At 38.0% G+C, this 26,208-nt stretch overlaps 1 protein-coding gene across 3 annotated transcripts in view; it reads right to left on the bottom strand.

Moving 5' to 3' along the window:
- The window catches only part of AKAP7 (A-kinase anchoring protein 7), a 160,719-nt gene that overhangs the window by 72,956 nt on the left and 61,555 nt on the right, over window positions 1-26,208 (bottom strand). For 2 of the 3 annotated variants that reach the window (XM_054491872.2, XM_054491871.2), the window contains exon 6: window positions 10,428-10,540. In XM_054491872.2, the coding sequence (XP_054347847.2) occupies window positions 10,428-10,540 (113 nt within the window). Of the gene's footprint in view, window positions 1-9,520; window positions 9,684-10,427; window positions 10,541-26,208 lie in introns of all 3 variants that reach the window. The other variant, XM_054491876.2, reaches the window with a different exon arrangement.

Genomic DNA, 26,208 nt, shown 5'->3' with positions numbered 1-26,208 from the left:
AAATTAAGAAAGAATATTTTCCAAATTTTGAGAAGCACTTCAAGACTAATAAAAAAAGCAGTGAGTGTGGCAGGAAAAGAAAAAATGGACAAAAGACAAGGAATTGGTATCTTAAGATAATAGAATGCAAAAAATTATATACACTGGCATATTCCCCTTTTGCTATACCCACTGGGTGCTACCATTGCTCACACAGACCCCAGAAAGCTAAACAAGCCAAACGACACCATCTTTTCCATGTCCACCACATACCCACTTTGTACATCTTAGGCACCTGCCAATAGGGATATATGTGTGATGGAAAAGTTACCACCTGTTGAGAAGTACCTCAACTTTGTGTACTTGTGATTTCCCTATCCATTTTGTTTGATATGATTTCCCTATCCATTCAGCTTATTCCCAAGTGACCACTCCCTGGTAAATTAAATTCTAGAGATATTTGGGCTGGAAGTCCAAGAGCACAAAGTTTACCATTTTCTGATTGTCAGGGTAGGTCAGGGAGGGTGAAGAGCAAGGTGGGATCCAAGGGGACCAAGTCATGAAACATGGAATGGGTAAGATTAGGGAGAGGCTGTTGCCAAAGGTGCAGGATCACTACAGGGAGTCACAAGGAACATTCTCCCAGGTAACGAATGGCCAATGAAAATCCCACAGTAGTGCTGGAGACCAAACCGGAAATTACTGTGAAAGAAATGTTCTGCTCTAAATAAAGTTACATAACAAATTATTATAATGAGATCCAGCTGTGGGGAAGGCAATAGCCAAGGAAGGAAGAGAGGTAGTTTCATACTCTGGTCTTCAGCTTAGGGACAGTATAAAGATACAGTTGCACTGAAAAGCCTTAAAGATGGATCTCCAAAATGGTGTCACAAACCTGGCCAACAGTTAAATATACTGCCATCAGTAGGGTTTAGAGACAGAACACCTCCTATAGGAACCAAACTGGAATTCCTGTAGCCAAGGGTGGCTAGTCCCTAAGACGATACGAGTAAGTTTTGTTAGGTCCTCAACTACAGATAAAGTGAGGATTGGCCCTGGCAAAGAGGCCAACAACCTTTTTGTCTTTTAATTTACTAGAGTAACCAATTGAAAGAGAACTGAACTGGTTTAGTAATTTGAAGAACCAGTATTATTCTATTTTTAAGGTATCTTTCCTTTAGAGAGTAAGATTCTGATGGTCAAAATAAACCAGCTCATATGTAGAAATGGAAGTATAATTCCGATATAAATTAGTTATGGTTTTGGATTGCAACCTTAATTCCGTCTCATATCTGAGTCCCTCAAGAAGAATATAGCTTTACCTTCTTTCACTATGCAGTTAATTATTTTAATAAGAGTTGGTTGGCCAATCTCTCCAGTGACAGAAAATCTTCTTGCCATCCAAATAATTCCAGCTGGTTTGCTTTTATGTGACCATTTGAGTGGGTCAGTAATTAGCTGTCACTTACTAAACAAGGTAAATAGTTCTGCATCAACACAATTTTGGAATAAAATCTTAGGTTTTCTTGACCATATATTCTATTTTGTCTTTACCCATAATCAATCCACTGTGGGACTTGCCAGTTTCCTATATTTTCATGATGTTCCACTTTGTCCTTGACTAAGAAAATGAAAATTACCTGCTGACAGAAGTTTCAAAATGTCTAAAAATGACTCGCTGAGAAAAACATTTTTCCCATAACTAATGGTAATCTTTGAGATAGAATTTTTATATTTAATATAATTAAGGCAAACACATGCAATTTTAATTAACTTGAATACTCTGATACTGCATCTTTTAATATAAGTTCTAAAACTCTGTTTCTTCAATTACACTTAAATCAGAAATTTATCGGGCTGGGCGCGGTGGCTCACGCTTGTAATCCCAGCACTTTGGGAGGCCGAAGCGGGTGGATCACGAGGTCAGGAGATCCAGACCATCCTGGCTAACACGGTGAAATCCCGTCTCTACTGAAAATACAAAAAATTAGCTGGGCATGGTGGTGGGCACCTGTAGTCCCAGCTATTCAGGAGGCTGAGGCAGGAGAATGGCGTGAACCCGGGAGGCAGAACTTGCAATGAGCCGAGATCACGCCACTGCACTCCAGCCTGGGAGTCAGAGCGAGACTCCATCTTAAAAAAAAAAAAAAAAAAAAAAGAAGCTTATCTGTAGATGCAACTGCTAGAAAATAAATATGTCCACAGAATCTATATGTTTAACAACAAAAAAAAAATCACTTAAGCTGGAATTATCAAATCAGTATTTCCTAAGCCATGTTCTACCAAATACTAGGGCTACAAAACAGTCAGTGGAAAAAGGACTTGCTGGTCTGGTTGGGAAACAATGCTGAGTAGACTATATGACTGTTCAAAATATTTACTGTCCCTCCTGTGGTGTCCCTTCCTGGAAGCAAATTATATATCCTGCTCTGTTACACTCAGAAGGAACCATGTGACTTGCTTTGGCCAATAATATATGATCAGAAATGATGTGTGTCACTTCTTAGCAAAAGCTTTAAGAATCAGCATGTTCACCAACTCTCTTTCCTTTTGCCAGAAGGGCAGAAAAGTCCTAGATGGAGGCTGCCCAGCCACGGTCCTGAGTAAAGACAATGTGGAGCAGAGCCAGAGGATCCATGAACATGGGGGAAAAAAAAGAATCTCTGTTGTTATAAGCTCTTGAGATTCACAATAAGCATTTGCATTTCAGAGAACCTAAGAAGTTCTGACATAAAGAATTAGATTAACTTTACTTAACCCATCATTGCTAACATTCGTTGGATCACAGATCCCTGCCTCACATAAAACCCTGACAGATATTCAGAAAGAAAAATCTCAGAAAATGCTATTGAAGATACTTGCTTCAAATCTCCATTCCACTTTGAAGATTTAATATTAGGTTCACCAGTCATTTCTTCCAGGGTTTTCAAAGTTGTCAAAATCTCTAACAGAATCAAGATCAACCAGGAATCATTTGTAATCCTGACTTTAGTCAATTTCTAGAATTTCCCATAAAATAATTTAGCATTCTGTTTACTGTTTCTCAATTTTTAAAGACATATAAAGTACTGAAAGATTCCAAATGAATGTTAAGCAGGTTTACCTTTATAAACATCATTTCCAATTGTTAAACAATTGTAAACTTGTTTTTTTTTCAATATACAGAAATAGACAATACAACAGCATAAAGTTGAAAAATACATTAGAAACATAAGTGAAGGCACTTGTTATAAATAGTGCTCTTTAACACACAGTAGATGACAGTGTTGACTAATGTAATCTAGAGTATCTCAGAAGAAATTACAATTCTACCTCATGAGAATTCACTGAATTTTTAGTTTTAAAAAGCCATTAAAACAAAGAGATTTGCTGTTTAATGCACTTGGAAATATGAAAAGTGACTCAAAAACAACTAAAAACTGTGAGTAATTAAGCCATCTGACACCAGGAGATTCAAAAATGGTTTACAGAAACAATCTGCTTTATCTGGCACCAAAGATATTTTTAAAGTTTTGTCTGGAATAATCAAGGTTCACCGAATACCCAGGGCATCTACAAATGCCCTCTTTGTGGGATGAAGGAAGGAAGTGGCAGGGTAGTCTCCGGGCTTCTCTGTGCCTCTCCTTTGTTAGAATGAAGGAATATTCTTCAAAATGTAGAGCCCTTGCCTATTCTGTCTCCCAGGTCAGGAGGGCCTCTACCACCAGCCCTTCCACATAATTTGGTATTGACAGGATTTCTCTACCTCTCAGTTTCACTAAAGATGTAGTATGTGGCTGGGTGCAGTTGCTCACATCTGTAATCCCAACACTATGGGAGGCCAAGGTGTGAGGATCGTTTAAGGCCAAGAGTTCAAGACCAGCCTAGGCAACATAGCAACACCCCGTTTCTAAAAAAAAAAAAAAAAAAAAAAAAAAAATTTAAATTAGCCAGGCATAGTGTGCACACCTGTAGTCCCAGCTACTCAGGAGGCTGAGGCAGGAGGATCATTTGAGCCCAGGATTTGGAGGCTGTGATGAGCTGTGATCATGCCATGAACTCTAGGCCTGGGCAACCAAGTGAGATCCTAGTTCTTTCAAAAAAAAAAAAAAAAAAGTGTAGAGTATTTTTCCCATTGTCCTTGTTGCTCCATCTGGCTTCTAGGAGGACAAGTGGAAAGATTCAGATCTAAATTGCCACTATCTTCCTATCAGTACTTGAAGACCTTTCTTCTTTCTGTCATTCTCCTTCCACACAGACAAGAAAGCCAATATAAGGTTAAAAAATATATATCTGTGTGAAGCCAAATTAAGCAGTTTGGTCAAAGTGTTTATCTTATAGACGTTTCAGGATAGCACAGGAGTCAAGAGTCCTTCTTTTACGATATGTCAACAGAGATCAAGAGAGGTTATGTGATTTTGTCCAGGACTAAACAACAGGGCTAAAACAGGAAAGCTCATGCTCCTTTAAATTTACTACAAGGATTCCTTTAAGAAGGAATAGTCTTAATGCTCCTGAGTTTTAACATGGTTTATAAAAGCTCACTGTCATGCAGACCCCCAAAAGTGAGTGGCAGTCAAATTATACCAGGCCCAGTTTACAAAATCCTGAAAAAATATGCAGAGATAGATACATAGATAGATAGATAGATAGATAGATAGATAGATAGATAGACAGATAGACAGATAGATAGATAGACAGACAGCTAGCTAGGTAGATAGACAGATAGAAGTAAATAATGGTAGTGAGTGAAGAAAGATGACATCAGGGCTCACAGTTAGGGAGGGATGCAGAGTAAGGCTGAATTCAACCAACCTAGTACAGAAACTTTTCATTACAATTCTGGTTCTGTATATTTAATCACCAAACAATTCAGGAACTGGAATTTCCTCTTAATGGTAGCATCAGAACAAAATTTTCATCCATATGCTCTCCTTTTCCATTCCTACCAATGACTGTCCTATATCCTCTTCTCCACTCCCCTCAACATCATCATCATCATCAGGTCCAATGATCACCCTTCGGCCCTTACTTTTTGCATATTGAATTCTGCCCTCAAAACAAACCAGTCTAAGTGAAAGTCGCTAACAATTTTCAAAGATCATTTTTTTCATTCTAAAGTACTCTCATTTTCTGACTCTGTAAAACACTGCTGTGAAGAGGTGTTCATGTTCATAAAACATATCTTTGTCAGTTTAAGAGCTACAGTAGTAATTTGAAAGAGTCATAAATCAGGGAAGATATCTAAGAAGCCCAGAAAATAATTTGTGATTAAAAACAACTGATCTATACATTAGGCGATCACATTTATTTTTTGAGGATGCTATCACATTTATTTTTTGAGATCTGCATTAAGATGTTTGTTAGATTTGAAACTTGTCTTCTTCTGCCATCAAGTGTTAGCACATATTTCTAACCAACCAAGATTTGCAACATTGAAATCACTGAAACCCAAGTTCATTCAATAAGAAAAATAAGTCCAAAAAGATACCCTATAAAAAGCATGAAGCTGAACAAGTTAGCAGACTAGCTATGTCAACTGAATTCTGAAAAAACTACAAATAACCTGAACTTTAGTTACTATTTCAGAGACAGTAATTTAACATGATTTTCTGAGGCTTCATTTGATGAAAAAAATTACAAAATACAATGATAATGATTCCTTTTGATGTTTTATTATGCAATATACCCACTAGAATTTCATGAAACTAAGAATATGCAAAGCTGACACATTGACTAAATGTCTCCTGGTGTTAGAAAGATACATAATTGCCAAGAAAAGCCTTATGTTTCACAGAATCTGTCCTTAGCCTCAATTCAGCTCTCTAACTTAGGAACCAGAATACCATGCTGTCACAGAAGAAGTTTCACATCAGGACATTTGAGAGAGAGTTTCTGTATTTTCAAAATTTTGAACACAATATATTGAATGTTTAGTTCCCCACTGGGCTTTTGGTTACTACTACTACATGCAATTACCTGCCAACAGGTGCCTACCAGAGGACAGGACCCCGGAAGCTCAGGGACTTCTGCACCAAACACTGAACACCACTGGGAAATCCTCACACTAGATCTGTACAACCTCCCAGGGGGTGAACACTCATCCCCTGCACCAACCATCTGTCCACATCTTTAATGTCAATGAGATGTTTTACCTTCATAAACAGACTGATTATAGCTCTGACTTTGAATCTAATTTTTTAAGTTGACATGGGTAACAGCTTTTCAGGTTACTTTTTAAATGACAATGACTAGATGATTAAAAAAATTTCAACTGGGTTATCACTACAGAATATCGCATTACACCTCCTATAGACAATAATGAATGGACCAGCTATCTTACTATCTCAGAATTTTCCTGTAATAATCCAGAGCATTCCTCTACACAGCACACCCCTTTTTACCAACAATCATCATGTCTACCCTGACAACAGCAGCACCAGTACTTTAGGAGTGCATCAGTATCATACACAAAATCATTTCCAGACTGCCCTCTAGCAGGTCAAATTGAAATATAAGGAGGACACGACCTGGCACCAGTCTTTAAAACACAGCATCTTAACAGGAGATATCATTTAGCTCTTTTCCAGACAGTCTCACTATACACCACCCCTCCATACCAGAAACTGAAGGAACACTCCCATGACAATGGAAAATCTTCAGGTTTTCTGAATCCGGTGGCTGCCCCTCACTCCTGCATTGCCATGGGGCACCTAACTTTGCTCATCACCACTTATCACACTCCACTCACCAAGGTCCCACCATTCCTCAGAACCCCAGCAAACCAAAATGGGAATCCTCAGCATGTCAAGGAGGATATACTATATTCTGAGTGACATTAAGGTCAGTTCTATTCACTGATCTACCAGAAAAATCATGGGCTAAGAGAGTAACTGTGGGAAGCCACTTTTTACCTCTAAAATGCGATGAAACACATTCAGGTGCTGGCAAGGCAAACCCAAGGAAACCATTTTATACAATTTTAATTATAGTATACATCCTATAGTATAGATTTTATATACTAAAGAGTATAGTATTTTATTTACCTTTGTATGCTGTTATAGAATCCTTGTATCTACTTCAATAGCTGCTTATATTATTTATATGATTTACCATAATTGACTTAAACATTTCCCTATTGTTGTGGGAGTTATTTCTATTATTTCCCTATTATTGATAATACTTCAGTAAACATCTTTATGCATAAAGAACTTCTCTTTTTAAATTATTTCTTTAGAATAATATCAGCAGCTAGGACATGTTAAAGAAAATGAGATTTTTAACATTTTTTAATGTCAGTTGCATAATTCATAGCTCAAAGGGCCATATCAATTTTATATGACCTCTGATAGTCTTTCTACCACAAGTTTATCCTAACAGATGTTCTTCTCATACACCACGGTTGGGAATATAAATTGCCACTATTGCTTGACAAGGCAATCTGTGGTATTTCTGAAAGTTTATAATGTCTAATACCCTTTGCCCTTAGAATTCCACTTCAAAGAATTGGTTCTTTGAAATACTGGCATATCCACCCAAAGAAAAGTGAACAAGGAAGTTCATAACAGCATTGTTTGTGGTACCAAAGAAACAGAAATCAACCTAATTATTCATCAAGGGAAGAATGTTTAAATTATGATAAATCAAAATAATATTGAGAGTTTTATTTCTGTTTTAAAGAAACTATATGCGTGTATGTATGTCCATATATATTTGCAGTGCATAGGAAAAGGTCTGAAAGGATCTACTGGCAGTGGTTACCTAGAGAGGCATTCTGTTGGGAGGAAGTGGGTTGCAGGATGGTAATGAGGGAGAAACTGTACCTTTCACTCTATAGGTCTGTAAGTACTTGAATTGTTTACAGTAAGCATATATTCAGCTAATAATTTTATAATTAAAGTAACTTTTTAAATAAAAAATAACATATGTGAAATGAGTCCAATCTCCTAACACGCAAGTGGATACAAAAAAACTATTATTTCACCACTCCCTTCTTTTATTTCACTATCAATCTAAATAACATGGAAAGCCAGCAATACATTCCACGATCATCTTTATTTAATGGTCATTTGCTTGTGACCATTAGCTCAATGGATGGATTCAGAACAAAAATCTAAAAGAAAATTAGTGCCGAGACAAGAAAATAGATAGCTGGAAATGTAAAAACGTTAAGACTGAGACTAAGGAACCATATATTTTCAAATAATCTACATACCAAACCATGAATTATAATAAAGTAAATAAATGAAATCCTCTTGTATGTATGCCACCTTTTCATACTGGTTGTAACCTTTACAGTAGATTTGCTGCACAAGAAACTGTTGGATATTTATTTAAGCCTGCAGGTCTTAAGTATATTCCTCTGCAGATCATCTGTATCAGAACCATATATGGCATTTACTGAACATCAGAAGCTTAGGTCCTAGGTCCATCTCTAAATCTAAGGGTAGAGGGTGGAAACCTGAAGCTTCAACAAGTACCCCAGCTGACTTGTGAATCCCCATATCTAAGATCTACTTCCTTAAACTTTCAGGAACACTGACCACTATAATAGTGATGGGAATAGACTCATTCCATAAATTAAAATAAAAAAATTCTTATTTGGCTTACTGAAAATGATATCATAATTTGTTTTCTAAATATTAAGCATTCTAATCTAAATAAAATGCAATCTGATTTAGATTTTATGTACCATTCAAGCAGTGACTGTTTCTATTTTGATCACCAATCTGTGCCCAGCACCCAGTGTCTGGCACATAGTAGGCACTCAATACATATTTACTTAATTAATATGATTTGGAACAGGGAGCTCCTTACACATAGAAATGACTCTGCGTGAACTGGAGCTGGCCAGTGGGAGGGAAGAATGTGAGACAGAATGAGATGGGATGGGTTTCTCAAGTGCAGAGACAGTGCTCTGTAACTGATAAGACTGTGATCTCAGTTACATCACAACCATTCCAAGTCTCATATCACTTTTCTATAGGGTAAGATTGATTCTGTGAAATTAACTACCAATAAATCATTTAAATGCAGTTTGAAATGTTGACATATATAGTTTAAGCATTTTTTTAAAATAAATGTCCTTGGGTGCTCTCATTTCAAAGTTAATATTATAAAGACAAAGAAACATTTTGAAACGGAGATATTACCTTCACCACTGATTGTCATTCTGTGATTAAGTTTGAAACCACTTGGAAGAGGACAATCCATTTGAAAGCAAAACAAGAAAGATAACCAGTAAAGAATCAAACTGTCAGTCTACAAGTTTTATAAATTGTTGTCATCCCAGATTTCAAAATCTATCATTTACACCAATTATTTTTACCTAACATACTCTGGAATGATACCTAATATGGATACTACTAAATTTGTGGCAATGTAATCCAAAAAACCATGCAAGATATCTTTCTGAGATTTTCAGCAATAGTTTGTAGAAAACTCTTAACTATAGGATGGTGAGTCACCCAAACCCATGATTTAAAGGACCCAAAAGACTTTTCTGAGGACAGAGACATTAAATACAAAATGTGACAAATTTAGAAAAAAAAATTCTACTTACTACTACACATGGCCTTCATTTCTAGAGCTGCAAATCAGTCTTAACTGCAGCAAAGGGTCATGGAGAGCAGGGAGCGGATATTAATCTGCATGCCCATCTCCAAAACTCTGGTATATGAGAGCAGGCCATCAGATGTCTGAATTTGCATGAGGAACCCCCTAGGCTGAAATAGGAAACAAAATGAAGGGTGGCCTTAGGATTTTAGGAGAAATGCTCATGAACCTAGACGTAAGTCAAAAGTTGCTCCGACTTTTGCAGGAAGAAGGGGTGGCCTATAAAGGCAGTAAGTCACCCTGAGACAGGGGAAGTCAGAAGACTTGTCACTTGGATTGTGCCACTGGGTTGACCATACTTAGGGAGAAGTACTTTTAAGTACCTCCAGGAAAGGGGGTCCCTCAGTTACCCTCATGCCCAGTCCCCAGTATACCTGGTTCCAAGGCCTTAACTGAGGCAACTGCTGAAAGATGGTCTTTTGGAAACCTTGAAGAGCGACAGGAAGAGGGGTAAAAAAAGCTTACCCAGTTGCGGTGAGCAGCACCAGCGTACACAGGCCAGCAGAGGAAGCTTTGAGAGCAAATAACCACAAGCAAGGATAGCAGCAAAAGTGAACTCTGGCACCACCTCGAGGCTCTTCAGGGGATGAAGCAGGTGAGGCAACAGTGGTAGAAATAAATGATGGCCAGACTATGCAAGAACAGCCATCATGGCAAAGGAAGGCAAAGCTGAAATAGCCTCTATGGAAGGCCAGGAGCATCCTCAGCGTCCCTGGGAATTGGAACCAACCTGACTTGGAATCCCAGAAGAAAGAGTAGTGTCAGAGACCACAGCAATGTCACTCGTGCTCCAGACCATGCTTATGGCTAGTGTGGCCTGGTAAAACAGGCTTGCAATAAGAACATGCACTCACATTCTTACGGAGCCACGGTGATTTTGACAACTTCATGAAGGTCAAGTGAGGCTTAAAACTTCTGCTCTCTCCTACCAGGATGCCTTTTTCTTGAAATGTCCTATTTGCAGTCTCTGAAGAAAATAAAGAGAAACAAAGAAATGCTACTACAGTATTTTCAGTTCTCCTTAATTGCAAAAAAATACCAGTTCAAACAATCACTAATTATTTTACAGTGAAGATTACTTTATACACCTGTTTCAGATATTTTCTTTAAAAGAGAGAAAAAATCTACAATGTGTATGATAACAAATGCTATATGACAGTTAAATGTCCAGTGATTTCACACCTGTGGTAAAGCACACAAAAGCAATAATTTGAAAGGGATATCTAATAAATAGAATAACTGCTGGGCTGACATGATGCTGATTTTCACTGAACATCCCAGTGGTCTCCCTGAGTATAAAAAAGGACTAGCTTATCTGAAACCCTTCATATCTCAAACTTCTGCTTCCAAGATGAAGTAGCAGAAACCTTCCCTGAGCAATGAGAAACGAACAAGGTAAGCCCTTTGATTGTTCCAGCTTACATCCTTGAATGCCCAAGGTCTTGTATAAGGAGGTGAAACAGATAGAGTTCAGCCCTTTCCTGGATTGAGGGAAAGGAGCTGAAAGGGACAGAATACTTGAGAAGTGAGACCTGTACCAAGAAAATTCCAGAGCTCTTCAAAGGGTTCCCCTAGAATATTCAGCTGAGTCCTGATCAGTGCATGTGTGCAAGGAAACTACCTGAGGCTGGGGAAAAACACATTCAAAAGGATTAGAGGGAAGAGTGTCTAGTACTCTAACAAGAAAAGGTGAGCCCTTTGATTGTCCCAGCTTATATCCTTGAGTGTCCAAGGCCTTGTATAAGGAGGAGAAACCCAGATGGAGCCCAGGAATACCGTTCCATTAGCCAGACTGGAAAACCCCAAGATTCATGAGACATCAGGTAAAAAGAACAGTCTTGCCTCAGTAGTGGGGAATAATTAACTCTGGACTGGTACTCTTCTAGTACCACCTAGGAAATCTTAGAAGCAAGAACCAAAACAAACAAACAAACAAAAAACTATTTCCAAGTAACTTAATTGTGTACCAGAACAATGTCCAAGGATATTTATAGAAATACAAAACAATTCAGCACCCAACAAGGTAAACTTCACGATGCCTGGCATCTAATCAAAAACTACCAGGCGTGCAAACTAACTGGTCAATATGGCCCTCATTTTTGAAAAGATAAATCAATTAATCAAAAGTGACTCAGAACTGACATAGAGGTTAGAATTAGTAGATAGGACATCAAAATAGTTATTGTAACTGTATGTCCTGTGTTCAAAAAGTCAAGTAGATGTTGGGAGGAAAGCTGAGTGTTGGGAGAGAAGCTGAGGCAGGGCTTACATGTCTGACATAATGTAAAAGAGTCTTGGAACATGTCCGGGGTCCAGGATCTAAAACCCCTCGTGGCCTTTGGAATATGTCTAGAGACTTGCTGGTTCCTTGCTTCTAGCACTCCCATTATTTCAAGTAGTCATATGTTTCAAAGAAAATGCTAAACCATCACAGCTGTAGCTCATTCGCTTGATACACCGCTTCCTTTCAACCCCCACATCCTCACCACCTGTTTCTTTGTCTGATCACCAATAAATAGCGCGGGCTCCCACAGCTCGGGGCCTTCGCAGCCTCCATACTAGCGTTGGCCCCCTGGTCCTACTTTCTCTCTTAACTTGTCTTTTCTCATTCCTTTGACTCCACCGGACTTCGTAGCCCCCACGGCCTGGTGTTGGGTCTGATCACCCCAACAAGTAGAGACATGGAAACTATTAAATCCAAATCCAAATCAAATTTATATAGAGATGGAAACTGCAATGTCTGAGAAAAATTAACTGGATGGAAATAACAGGTGAGACGCAGCAGAGCAAAATAATGGTAAATTTGAAAACAATGCAATAGAAGCCAAAATAAAACACACTAAGAAAAAGAAAACATAAAAAAGAACAGAGAATAGAATATCAGTGAGCTGTGGGGCAACTTCAAGTTGTCTAATATGTCTATAACTGAAGTTCCTGAACAAGGGGGAAAGAGATGGAGTTAGAGAAAATATATGAAGAAATAATGGTGTTGCAGAATAAGAACTGCTACAACTACAATGGAAAATAATCTGGGTAGCACCTATTAAAATTTAGGCTACACAAGCATTTTGAGCCAGCAATTCCAATTCTAGGAAAATACGAAGAAATGAAAGTATCGGTATACAAAATTCTATGAAAAGATATTTATTAAACCATTACCTGAATTTGCACAAACTGGAAACAACCTTCATCAATAAATTAATGGTTGATAAATAACCGTATGGACACCATGAAGATAACAAAAGCAATTAATTAGAATTACACACATAGACATGAGAAGATGGCCATGATCCATTAAGCAAAAAGAGAGAACTTACATGGTTATTACATCTATAACATGATTCTCTGGAATATAAAAGAGAGAAATAAAGAAAATAGATGATCTATATGTTTTTACTAACATGGAAAAATAGTATAGAATACCTTGGGATGTGGGTTGAAATTAAATAGAGTTAGAGAAGACCAGAGTTATAAATATAATACATATATATGGATTGAATTGTTAAAATGAGCATATATTACTTTTGAATAAAAAAATTAAAACATAAAATAAGCACAATAATAAATGCACTATATACATTAACAATATAACATTGCTATGATTTCACAAGCATCAAATTAGAACGCACGAAGAGGAGGATAGAATCATTTGGCATATATGTGAAAAATTCATACTTTTCAAAGATCAAGGGTAAATAAATTTTCATGTGGTCTTTTTATCCAAAAACAGGTAGGGCTAATACTACTAAGCCAATTCTAAAGACAAGAAAACTGGAACATAGAAGAACTCAGAATTTTATCAGATAAATTTAACAAAGATATTGAAATAATTAAAAAGAATCAAGCAGAAATTCTAGAGTTGAAAAATGCAGGCCGAGCACGGTGTCTCACGCCTGTAATCCCAACACTTTGGGAGGCTGAGGCAGGAGGATCACCTGAGGTCAGGAGTTCGAGACCAGCTTGGCCAACATGGTGAAACCTCGTCTCTATTAAAAATACAAAAATTAGTCAGGTGTGATGGCATGCCTGTAATCCCAGCTACTCAGGAGGCAGAGGCAGGAAAATCGCTTAAACTCGGGAGGTGGAGGTTGCAGTGAGCCGAGATCGCACCATTGCACTCCAGCCTGAGTGACAGAGTGAGACTCTGTCTCAAAAAAAAAAAAAAGCAACTGATGTGCTGAAGAATGCATTAGAATCTCTTAATAACAGGGCCAAACAGGCAGAAGAAAGAATTAGTAAGCTTGAGGACAGGCTATTTGAAAATACGCAGTCAGAGGAGACATAAGAAAAAGGAATATAAAACAATGAAGCCCACCTACAAGACCTAGAAGATAGTCTCAAAGGGACAAATCTCAGAGTTATTGGCCTTAAAAAGAGGTAGAGGAGGAGGAGCCAAGATGGCCAAATAGGAACAGCTCCGGTCTACAGCTCCCAGCGCGAGCGACGCAGAAGACGGGTGATTTCTGCATTTCCATCTGAGGTACCGTGTTCATCTCACTAGGGAGTGCCAGACAGTGGGCGCAGGTCAGTGGGTGAGCGCACCGTGCGCCAGCCGAAGCAGGGGCGAGGCATTGCCTCACTCGGGAAGCGCAAGGGGTCAGGGAGTTCCCCTTCCAGAGGTGACAGACGGCACCTGGAAAATCGGGCCACTCCCACCCGAATACTGTGCTTTTCCGACGGGCTTAGGAAACGGTGCCCCAGGAGAGTATAGCCCGCACCTGGCTCAGAGGGTCCTACGCCCACGGAGTCTCGCTGATTGCTAGCACAGCAGTCTGAGATCAAACTGCAAGGCGGCAGCGAGGCTGGGGGAGGGGCGCCCGCCATTGCCCAGGCTCGCTTAGGTAAACAAAGCAGCCTGGAAGCTTGAACTGGGTGGAGCCCACCACAGCTCAAGGAGGCCTGCCTGCCTCTGTAGGCTCCACCTCTGGGGGCAGGGCACAGACAAACAAAAAGACAGCAGTAACCTCTGCAGACTTAAATGTCCCTGTCTGACAGCTGTGAGGAGAGCAGTGGTTCTCCCAGCACGCAGCTGGAGATCTGAGAACGGGCTGACTGCCTCCTCAAGTGGGTCCCTGACCCCTGACCCCCGAGCAGCCTAACTGGGAGGCACCCCCCAGCAGGGGCAGACTGACACCTCACACGGCCGGCCAGGTACTCCAACAGACCTGCAGCTGAGGGTTCTGTCTGTTAGAAGGAAAACTAACAGAAAGGTCATCCACACCAAAAACCCATCTGTACATCACCATCATCAAAGACCAAAAGTAGATAAAACCACAAAGATGGGGAAAAAACAGAGCAGAAAAACTGGAAACTCTAAAAACCAGAGTACCTCTCCTCCTCCAAAGGAACGCAGTTCCTCACCAGCAACGGAACAAAGCTGGACGGACAATGACTTTGACGAGCTGAGAGAAGAAGGCTTCAGACGATCAAATTACTCCGAGCTACGGGAGGATATTCAAACCAAAGGCAAAGAAGTTGAAAACTTTGAAAAAAATTTAGAAGAATGTATAACTAGAATAACCAATACAGAGAAGTGCTTAAAGGAGCTGATGGAGCTGAAAACCAAGGCTCGAGAACTACGTGAAGAATGCAGAAGCCTCAGGAGCCGATGCGATCAAATGGAAGAAAGGGTATCAGCCCTAGAAGATGAAATGAATGAAATGAAGCGAGAAGGGAAGTTTAGAGAAAAAAGAATAAAAAGAAACGAGCAAAGCCTCCAAGAAATGTGGGACTATGTGAAAAGACCAAATCTACGTCTGATTGGTGTACCTGAAAGTGACGGAGAGAATGGAAACAAGTTGGAAAACACTCTGCAGGATATTATCCAGGAGAACTTCCCCAATCTAGCAAGGCAGGCCAACATTCAGATTCAGGAAATACAGAGAACGCCACAAAGATACTCCTCGAGAAGAGCAACTCCAAGACACATAATTGTCAGATTCACCAAAGTTGAAATGAAGGAAAAAATGTTAAGGGCAGCCAGAGAGAAAGGTCGGGTTACCATCAAAGGGAAGCCCATCAGACTAACAGCGGATCTCTCGGCAGAAACCCTACAAGCCAGAAGAGAGTGGGGGCCAATATTCAACATTCTTAAAGAAAAGAATTTTCAACCCAGAATTTCATATCCTGCCAAACTAAGCTTCATAAGTGAAGGAGAAATAAAATACTTTACAGACAAGCAAATGCTGAGAGATTTTGTCACCACCAGGCCTCCCCTAAAAGAGCTCCTGAAGGAAGCGCTAAACATGGAAAGGCACAACCAGTACCAGCCACTGCAAAATCATACCGAATTGTAAAGACTATCGAGACTAGGAAGAGACTGCATCAACTAACGAGCAAACTAACCAGCTAACATCATAATGACAGGATCAAATGCACACATAACAATATTAACTTTAAATGTAAATGGACTAAATGCTCCAATTAAAAGACACAGACTGGCAAATTGGATAAAGACTCAAGACCCATCAGTGTGCTGTATTCAGGAAACCCATCTCACGTGCAGAGACACACATAGGCTCAAAATAAAAGGATGGAGGAAGATCTACCAAGCAAATGGAAAACAAAAAAAGGCAGGGGTTGCAATCCTAGTCTCTGATAAAACAGACCTTAAACCAACAAAGATCAAAAGAGACAAAGAAGGCCATTACATAATGGTAAAGGGATTAATTCAACAAGAAGAGCTAACTATCCTAAATATATATGCACCCAATACAGGAGCACCCAGATTCATAAAGCAAGTCCTGAGTGACCTACAAAGAGACTTAGACTCCCACACATTAATAATGGGAGACTTTAACACCCCACTGTCAACATTAGACAGATCAACGAGACAGAAAGTCAACAAGGATACCCAGGAATTGAACTCAGCTCTGCACCAAGCAGACCTAATAGACATCTACAGAACTCTCCACCCCAAATCAACAGAATATACATTTTTTTCAGCACCACACCACACCTATTCCAAAATTGACCATATACTTGGAAGTAAAGCTCTCCTCAATAAATGTAAAAGAACAGAAATTGTAACAAACTGTCTCTCAGATCACAGTGCAATCAAGCTAGAACTCAGGATTAAGAATCTCACTCAAAACCGCTCAACTACGTGGAAACTGAAGAACCTGCTCCTGAATGACTACTGGGTACATAATGAAATGAAGGCAGAAATAAAGATATTCTTTGAAACCAACGAGAACCAAGACACAACATACCAGAATCTCTGGGATGCATTCAAAGCAGTGTGTAGAGGGAAATTTATAGCACTAAATGCCCACAAGAGAAAGCAGGAAAGATCCAAAATTGACACCCTAACATCACAATTAAAAGAACTAGAAAAGCAAGAGCAAACACATTCAAAAGCTAGCAAAAGGCAAGAAATAACTAAAATCAGAGCAGAACTGAAGGAAATAGAGACACAAAAAACCCTTCAAAAAATAAATGAATCCAGGAGCTGGTTTTTTGAAAGGATCAACAAAATTGATAGACCGCTAGCAAGATTAATAAAGAAAAAAAGAGAGAAGAATCAAATAGATGCAATAAAAAATGATAAAGGGGATATCACCACCGATCCCACAGAAATACAAACTACCATCAGAGAATATTACAAACACCTCTATGCAAATAAACTAGAAAATCTAGAAGAAATGGATAAATTCCTCAACACATACACCCTCCCAAGACTAAACCAGGAAGAAGTTGAATCTGAATAGACCAATAACAGGAGCTGAAATTGTGGCAATAATCAATAGCTTACCAACCAAAAAAAGTCCAGGACCAGATGGGTTCACAGCCGAATTCTACCAGAGGTACAAGGAGGAGCTGGTACCATTCCTTCTGAAACTATTCCAATCAATAGAAAAAGAGGGAATCCTCCCTAACTCATTTTATGAGGCCAGCATCATCCTGATACCAAAGCCTGGCAGAGACACAACCAAAAAAGAGAATTTTAGACCAATATCCTTGATGAACATTGATGCAAAAATCCTCAATAAAATACTGGCAAACAGAATCCAGCAGCACATCAAAAAGCTTATCCACCATGATCAAGTGGGCTTCATCCCTGGGATGCAAGGCTGGTTCAATATACGCAAATCAATAAATGTAATCCAGCATATAAACAGAACCAAAGACAAAAACCACATGATTATCTCAATAGATGCAGAAAAGGCCTTTGACAAAATTCAACAACCCTTCATGCTAAAAACTCTCAATAAATTAGGAATTGATGGGACGTATCTCAAAATAATAAGAGCTATTTATGACAAACCCACAGCCAATATCATACTGAATGGGCAAAAACTGGAAGCATTCCCTTTGAAAACTGGCACAACACAGGGATGCCCTCTCTCACCACTTCTATTCAACATAGTGTTGGAAGTTCTGGCCAGGGCAATTAGGCAGGAGAAGGAAATCAAGGGTATTCAATTAGGAAAAGAGGAAGTCAAATTGTCCCTGTTTGCAGATGACATGATAGTATATTTAGAAAACCCCATTGTCTCAGCCCAAAATCTCCTTAAGCTGATAAGCAACTTCAGCAAAGTCTCAGGATACAAAATCAATGTGCAAAAATCACAAGCATTCTTATACATCAATAACAGACAAACAGAGAGCCAAATCATGAGTGAACTCCCATTCACAATTGCTTCAAAGAGAATAAAATACCTAGGAATCCAACTTACAAGGGATGTGAAAGACCTCTTCAAGGAGAACTACAAACCACTGCTCAAGGAAATAAAAGAGGATACAAACAAATGGAAGAACATTCCATGCTCATGGGTAGGAAGAATCAATATCATGAAAATGGCCATCCTTCCCAAGGTAATTTACAGATTCAATGCCATCCCCATCAAGCTACCAATGACTTTCTTCACAGAATTGGAAAAAACTACTTTAAAGTTCATATGGAACCAAAAAAGAGCCCGCATCGCCAAGTCAATCCTAAGCCAAAAGAACAAAGGTGGAGGCATCACACTACCTGACTTCAAACTATACTACAAGGCTACAGTAACCAAAACAGCATGGTACTGGTACCAAAACAGAGATATAGATCAATGGAACAGAACAGAGCCGTCAGAAATAATGCCACATATCTACAAGTATCTGATCTTTGACAAACCTGACAAAAACAAGAAATGGGGAAAGGATTCCCTATTTAATAAATGGTGCTGGGAAAACTGGCTAGCCATATGTAGAAAGCTGAAACTGGATCCCTTCCTTACACCGTATACAAAAATCAATTCAAGATGGATTAAAGACTTAAATGTTAGACCTAAAACCATAAAAACCCTAGAAGAAAACCTAGGCATTACCATTCAGGACATAGGCATGGGCAAGGACTTCATGTCTAAAACACCAAAAGCAATGGCAACAAAAGCCAAAATTGACAAATGGGATCTAATTAAACTAAAGAGCTTCTGCACAGCAAAAGAAACTACCATCAGAGTGAACAGGCAACCTACAAAATGGGAGAAAATTTTCACAACCTACTCATCTGACAAAGGGCTAATATCCAGAATCTACAATGAACTCCAACAAATTTACAAGAAAAAAACAAACAACCCCATCAAAAAGTGGGCGAAGGACATGAACAGACACTTCTCAAAAGAAGACATTTATGCAGCCAAAAGACACATGAAAAAATGCTCACCATCACTGGCCATCAGAGAAATGCAAATCAAAACCACAATGAGATACCATCTCACACCAGTTAGAATGGCAATCATTAAAAAGTCAGGAAACAACAGGTGCTGGAGAGGATGTGGAGAAATAGGAACACTTTTACACTGTTGGTGGGACTGTAAACTAGTTCAACCCTTGTGGAAGTCAGTGTGGCGATTCCTCAGGGATCTAGAACTAGAAATTCCATTCGACCCAGCCATCCCATTGCTGGGTATATACCCAAAGGACTATAAATCATGCTGCTATAAAGACACATGCACACGTATGTTTATTGCGGCATTATTCACAATAGCAAAGACTTGGAACCAACCCAAATGTCCAACAATGATAGACTGGATTAAGAAAATGTGGCACATATACACCATGGAATACTATGCAGCCATAAAAAACGATGAGTTCATGTCCTTTGTAGGGACATGGATGAAATTGGAAATCATCATTCTCAGTAAACTATTGCAAGAACAAAAAACCAAACACCGCATATTCTCACTCATAGGTGGGAACTGAACAATGAGAACACATGGACACAGGAAGGGGAACATCACACTTCGGGGACTGTTGTGGGGTGGGGGGGGAGGGATAGCATTGGGAGATATACCTAATGCTAGATGATGAGTTGGTGGGTGCAGCGCACCAGCATGGCACATGTATACATATGTAACTTACCTGCACATCGCGCACATGTACCATAAAACCTAAAGTATAATAATAATAATAATAATAATAATAATAAAAGAAAAAAAAACAAACAAACAAAAAAAAAGAGGTAGAGAAAGAGGTAGGGGTAGAAAGTTTATTCAAAGGGATAATATCAGAGAATTTCCCAAACCTGGAGAAAGACATCAATATTCAAGTATAAGAAGGTTATAGAACACCACGCAGATTTAATTCAAAGAAGACTACCTAAAGGCATTTAATAATCAAACGCCCAAAGGTCAAAAATAAAGAAAGGATCCTAAAAGCGCAAGTAAAAAGAAGCAAATGACATACACTGGAGCTCCAATATGTCTGGCAGCAGACTTTTCAGAGGAAACTTTATAGGCCAGGAGAGAATATCATGACATATTTAAGATGCTGAAGGAAAAAAATCTTTTACCCTAACATAGTATATCTGATGAAAATAGCCTTCAAACATGAAAGAGAAATAAAGACTTGCCCAGAGAAACAAAAGCTGAGGGATTTTACCAACATCAGACCTGTTCTATAAGAAATGCTAAAGAGAGTTTTTCAATCTTAAAGAAAAGGACATTGATGAGCAATAAGAAATCATCTGAAGGTACAAAACTCACTAGAAATAATAGGCACAAAGAAAAACATGGAATATTGTAACACTGTAATGGTGGTGTATAGATTAGTCCTATCTTACAAAGAAATATTAAACAATGAACCAATCAAAATAATAACTACCACAATTCTTCAAGACATAGTTCTATAAGACAAAGAGAACAACAAAAAGTTAACAAGTGAGAAGACAAAGTTAAGGTGTAAAGTTTTTATTAGTTTTCTTTTTGCTTGTTTGTTTATTCAATCAGGGTTAAGTTGTCATCACTTTAAAATAATGAGTTATAAGACAATATTTGCAATCCTCAGGGTAACCTCAAAGCAAAAAATATACGATTGATACACAAAAAATAAAAACTGAGAAATTAAGTCATACCACCAAAGAAAATCACCCTCACTAAAAAAAAGGCAAGAAGAAAGGAGGAAGAGAAGACCACAAAACAGAAAACAAATAATAAATGGCAAGAATAAGTCCTTATCAATAATAACATTGAATGTAAATAGACTAAACTCTCCAATAAAAAGACATAGAGTGGCTCAATGGATTTAAAAAGACAAGATTCAATAATCTGTTGCCTGCAAGAAACACACTTCACCTATAAAGATGCACACAGACTGGGAAAACAAGGTAGAAAAAAGAAATCCCATGCCAATGGGAACCAAAACAGAGCAGGAGTGCATATGATTCTATCAGAGAAAATACATTTCAAGACAAAAACTGTAAGAAGAGACAAAGAAGATCATTGTATAATGATTTAGGGATCAATTCAGCAACAGAAATAACAACTGTAAACATATTTACACCCAACATTGGAGTACCCAGATATACAAAGCAAATATTTTTAGAGCTAAAGGGAGAGACGCCAATGCAATAATAGCTGCATACTTCCTGGATACTTCAACACCCCACTTTCAGCACTGGACATAGCTTCCAGACAGAAATTCAAAAAAGAAACCTCAGACTTAATCTGCACTAAATGGACCTAATAGATATTTACAGAATGTTTCATCGAATGGCTGCAGAATACACATTCTTTTCCTCAGTACATGAATCCTTCTCAAGAATAGACCATATGTTAGGTCACAAAAAAAGTCTTAAGACATTCAAAAAACTAAAATAATATCAAGCATCTTCTCTGGCCACAATGGAAGAAAACTACAAGTCAATAATAAGAGGAATTTGGGGAACTATACAAATACATGGAAATTAAATAATATGCTCCTGAATAACCAATGGGTCAATAAAGAAATTAAGAAGAAAACTGAAAAAATTATTGAAACAAATGATAATAGAACTACAACATACCAACAAAACCCATGGGATACAGCAAAAGCCATGATAAGAGGGGATTTTATTGTTTTAAGTGCCTACATCAAAAAAAGCAAAGCTTTAAATAGATAACCTAATGATGCATTCTAAAGAACTAGAAAAGCAAGAGCAAACCCAACCCAAAATTAGTAGAAGAGATAATAAATATCAGAGCAGAAATAAATGAAACTGAAACAAAATACAAAAAAACAACAAAATGAAAAGCTGTTTTTTTGAAAAGATAAGCAAAATTGACAAACCTTTAGCCAGACTAAGAACAAAGATAGAAGAACAAAATATATAAAATAAGAGCTGATAAATGAGACATTACAATTGATGCCACAGAAATTCAAAGGATCATTAGTGGCTGCTACGAGTAACTATACGACAATAAATTGGAAAATCTAAGGGACACAAATAAATTCCTAGACACATACAATCTCTGAAGATTGAACCATGAAGAAATCCAAAACCTGAACAGACCAATAACAAATGAGATAAATGTCATAATAAAACATCTCCCAGCAATGAAAAGCTTGGGACCTGATGTCTTCACTGCTGAATTCTACCAAACATTTAAAGAACTAATACCAATCCTACTCAAACTACTCCAAAAAATAGAGGGGAGGGAATACTTCCAAACTCATTCTACAAGACCAGTATTACCCTGATATCAAAACCAGACAAAGACACATCAAAGAAAGAAAACTATAGGCCAATATGTCTGATAAACATTGATGCAAAAATCACTGAATTCAACAATACACTAAAAAGATCATTTATCATGACCAAATGAGATTTATTTCAGGGATGCAAGGATGGTTCAATATATACAAATAAATCAATGTGATACATCATATCAACAGAATGAAGGACAAAAATCATATGATCATTTCAATTGATTCTGAAAAAGCATCTGATAAAATTCAACATCCCTTCATAAAAAACTCAAAGAACTGTGTATAGAAGGAACATACTTCAACATAATAAAAGCTATATACAATAGATCCACATCTAGTATCATACTGAATAAGGAAAAACTGAAAGCCTTTCCTCTAACGTCTGGAACATAACAAGGATACCCACTTTCACCACTGTTATTCAACACAATAGAAGTCCTAGCTAGAGCAATCAGACAACAGAAGAAATAAAGGGCATCCAAACTGAAAAAGAAGTCAAATTATCCTTGTTTGCAGATGATATGATCTTACATTTTTTAAAAACCCAAAGACTCCACCAAAAACTATTAGAACTGGTGAAAAAAATTCAGTACAGTTGCAGGATACAAAATCAACATACAAAAATCAGTAGCATTTCTATATGACAATAGTGAACAACCTGAAAAAGAAATCCAAAAAGTAATCCTATTTACAACAGTCACAAACAAAATTAAACACCTAGGATTTAACCAAAGAAGCAAAAAATTTCTACAATGAAATCTATAAAACACTGATTAGATAAATTGAAGACAGCACCAAAAAAAATGTAAAGATATTCCATGTTCATGGATTGGAAGAATCAATGTTGTTAAAATGTCCATACTAGCCAAAGAAATCTACAGATTCCAGGCAATCCCTATCAAAATTCCAATGACATTCTTCACAGAAATAGAAAAAACAACCCTAAAATTCACATGGAACCACAAAAGACCCAGAACAGCCAAAATTATCCTGAGAGAACAAAGCTGGAGGAATCGTATTACTTAACTTCAAATTATACTACAGGGCTATAGTAACAAAAACAGCATGGCACTGGCATAAAAACAGACATATAGATCAATGGAGCAGAATAGAGAACCCAGAAACAAATCCATACATCTACAGTGAATTCATTTTCAACAAAGGTGCCAAGAGCATACAATGCAGAAAAGACAGCTTCTTCAATAAATGGTGCTGGGAAAACTGGGTATCCACATGCAGAAGAATGAAACTAGACACCTGTCTCTCACCACATATAAAAATCAAATCAAAAGGGATTAAAGACTTAAATCTAGACCTCAAACTATGAAACTACTACAAGAAAACAGTGGAGAAATTCTCCAGGGCATTGGTCTGGGCAAAGATTTCTTGAGTTATACCTCACAAGCACAGGGAACCAAAGCAAAAATAAATAAATGAGATTACATCAAGCTTAAAAGCTTCTGGCTGGACATGGTGGCTCACATCTGTAATCCCAGCACTTTGGGAGGCCGAGGGGGGCAAATTGCTTGAGCTCAGGAGTCTGAGACCAGCCTGGGCAACATGGCTAGACCCCATCTCTACAAAAAGATATGAAAATTAGCCAGGCATGGTGGTGCGCGCCTGTAGTCCCAGCTACTTGGGAGGATCACTTGAGCCTGGGAGGCAGAGGTTGCAGTGAGCTGAGATCGTGCCACTGCACTCCAGCCTGGGCAACATAGACTGTTTCCAAAAAAAAAAAAAAAAAAAGCTTCTGCATAGCAAAGGAAACAAAACAAAGAGACAACTTATAGAAGGAGAGAAAATCTGCAAACTACCCATCTGACAAGGGATTAATAACCAGAATTATAAGGAGCTCAAACAACTATATAGGAAAAAATATAATAATTCAATTTAAAAATCAGCAAAGATCTGAATAGACATTTCTCAAAAAAAGACACACAAATGGCACACAGGCGTATGAAAAGGTGCTAAACATCACTGATCATAAGGGAAATGCAAATCAAAACTACAATGAAATATCATCTCACCTCAGTTAAAATGGCTTTATCCAAAAGACAGGCAATAACAAATGCTGACAAGGAAGTGGAGAAAATGGAACCCTCGTATGCTTTTGGTGGGAATGTAAATTAGTGCAACCACTATGGAGAACAGTTTGAAGGTTCCCCAAAACACTAAAAATGCAGGTACTATACAATCCAGCAATCCCACTGCTAGGTATATACTCAAAAGAAAGGAAATCAGTATATCAAAGAGGTATCTGCACTCCCATGTTTTTTGCAGCACTATTCACAACAGCCAAGATTTAGAAGCAACCCTAAGTGTCTGTCCATCGACAGATCAATGGATAAAGAAAATGTGGTACATATATATATATAGGAGTGCTATTCAGCCATAAAAAAGAATGAGACCCTGTCATTTGCAACAATACAGGTGGTACTGGAGGTCATTATGTTCAGTGAAATAAGCCAGGCAAAGAAAGACAAGCTTCACATATTCTCACTTACTTGTGGAAGCTAAAAATTAAAACAATTTAACTCATGGAGATAGAGCATAGAACAATGTTTACCAGAATCTGGGGAGGGTAGTAGGGGGATATGAAAGAAGTAGGGATGGTTAATGGCAAAAAAGTCATTATAGTCAATAATTTAATTAAATAGACAATAAATAATTTAATTAAATAGACAATAATTTAATTAAATTATAGTCAATAATTTAATTGTACATTTTAAAATAACTGGAAGGGTATAATGGGATTGGTTTTTTATTTTTATTTTTATTTCACTAGTTTTGGGGGAACAGGTGGTGTTTGGTTGCATGGAAAAGTTCTTTAGTGGTGATTTCTTAGATTCTGGTGCACTCATCACTTGAGCAATGTACAATGTACTCAATAGATAGTCTTTTATCCCTCACCCTACTAGCACCCTTTCCCCCAAGTCCATTATATCATTCTTATGCCATTGCATCCTCATAGCTTGGCTCCCACTTACAAGTGAGAACATAATATGTTTGGTTTTCCATTCCTGAGTTACTTCACTTAGAATAACAGTCTCAGCTCCATTCAGGTTGTTGCAAATACCATTATTTTGTTCCTTTTTATAGCTGAGTAGTATTCCATGGTGTCTATATACCACATTTTGTTTATCCACTCGTTGGTTGATGGGCATTTAGGCTGGTTCCATATTTTTGCAATTGTGAATTGTGCCACTATAAACATGAGTGTGCAAGTGTCTTTTTCATATGACTTATTTTCCTTTGGGTCCATACCTAGTAGTGGGATTGCTGAATCAAATGGTAGTTCTACTTTTAGTTCTTTAAGGAACCTCCATACTGTTTTCCACAGTGATTATACTAGTTTACATTATGGGATTATTTTTAACACAAAGGATAAATACTTGAGGGGATGGATATTCCATTTACCATGATGTGATTATTATGCACTACATACCTGTATCAAAGTACTTCATGTACCCCATAAATATATAGACCTACTATGTATGCACAAAAATTTAAAAAGAGAATCTAAAATCTTTCTCCCTTCTATGAAACATTTTCAAACAAATGCTAAAAGTGGTGAGTTACTTTAAGAACCATACAGCGGACATGAATTCCAGTCGACAAACTCAAGTTTGATCATTCATTCATTCAGCAAATATTTATTGAGGGCCTAACATATACCAGGTACTGTTC

This window comes from Pongo pygmaeus, chromosome 5 (assembly GCF_028885625.2).
Source record: "Pongo pygmaeus isolate AG05252 chromosome 5, NHGRI_mPonPyg2-v2.0_pri, whole genome shotgun sequence".
Lineage (NCBI taxonomy): Eukaryota > Metazoa > Chordata > Mammalia > Primates > Hominidae > Pongo > Pongo pygmaeus.
This window is presented reverse-complemented; position numbering and strand designations above follow the sequence as displayed.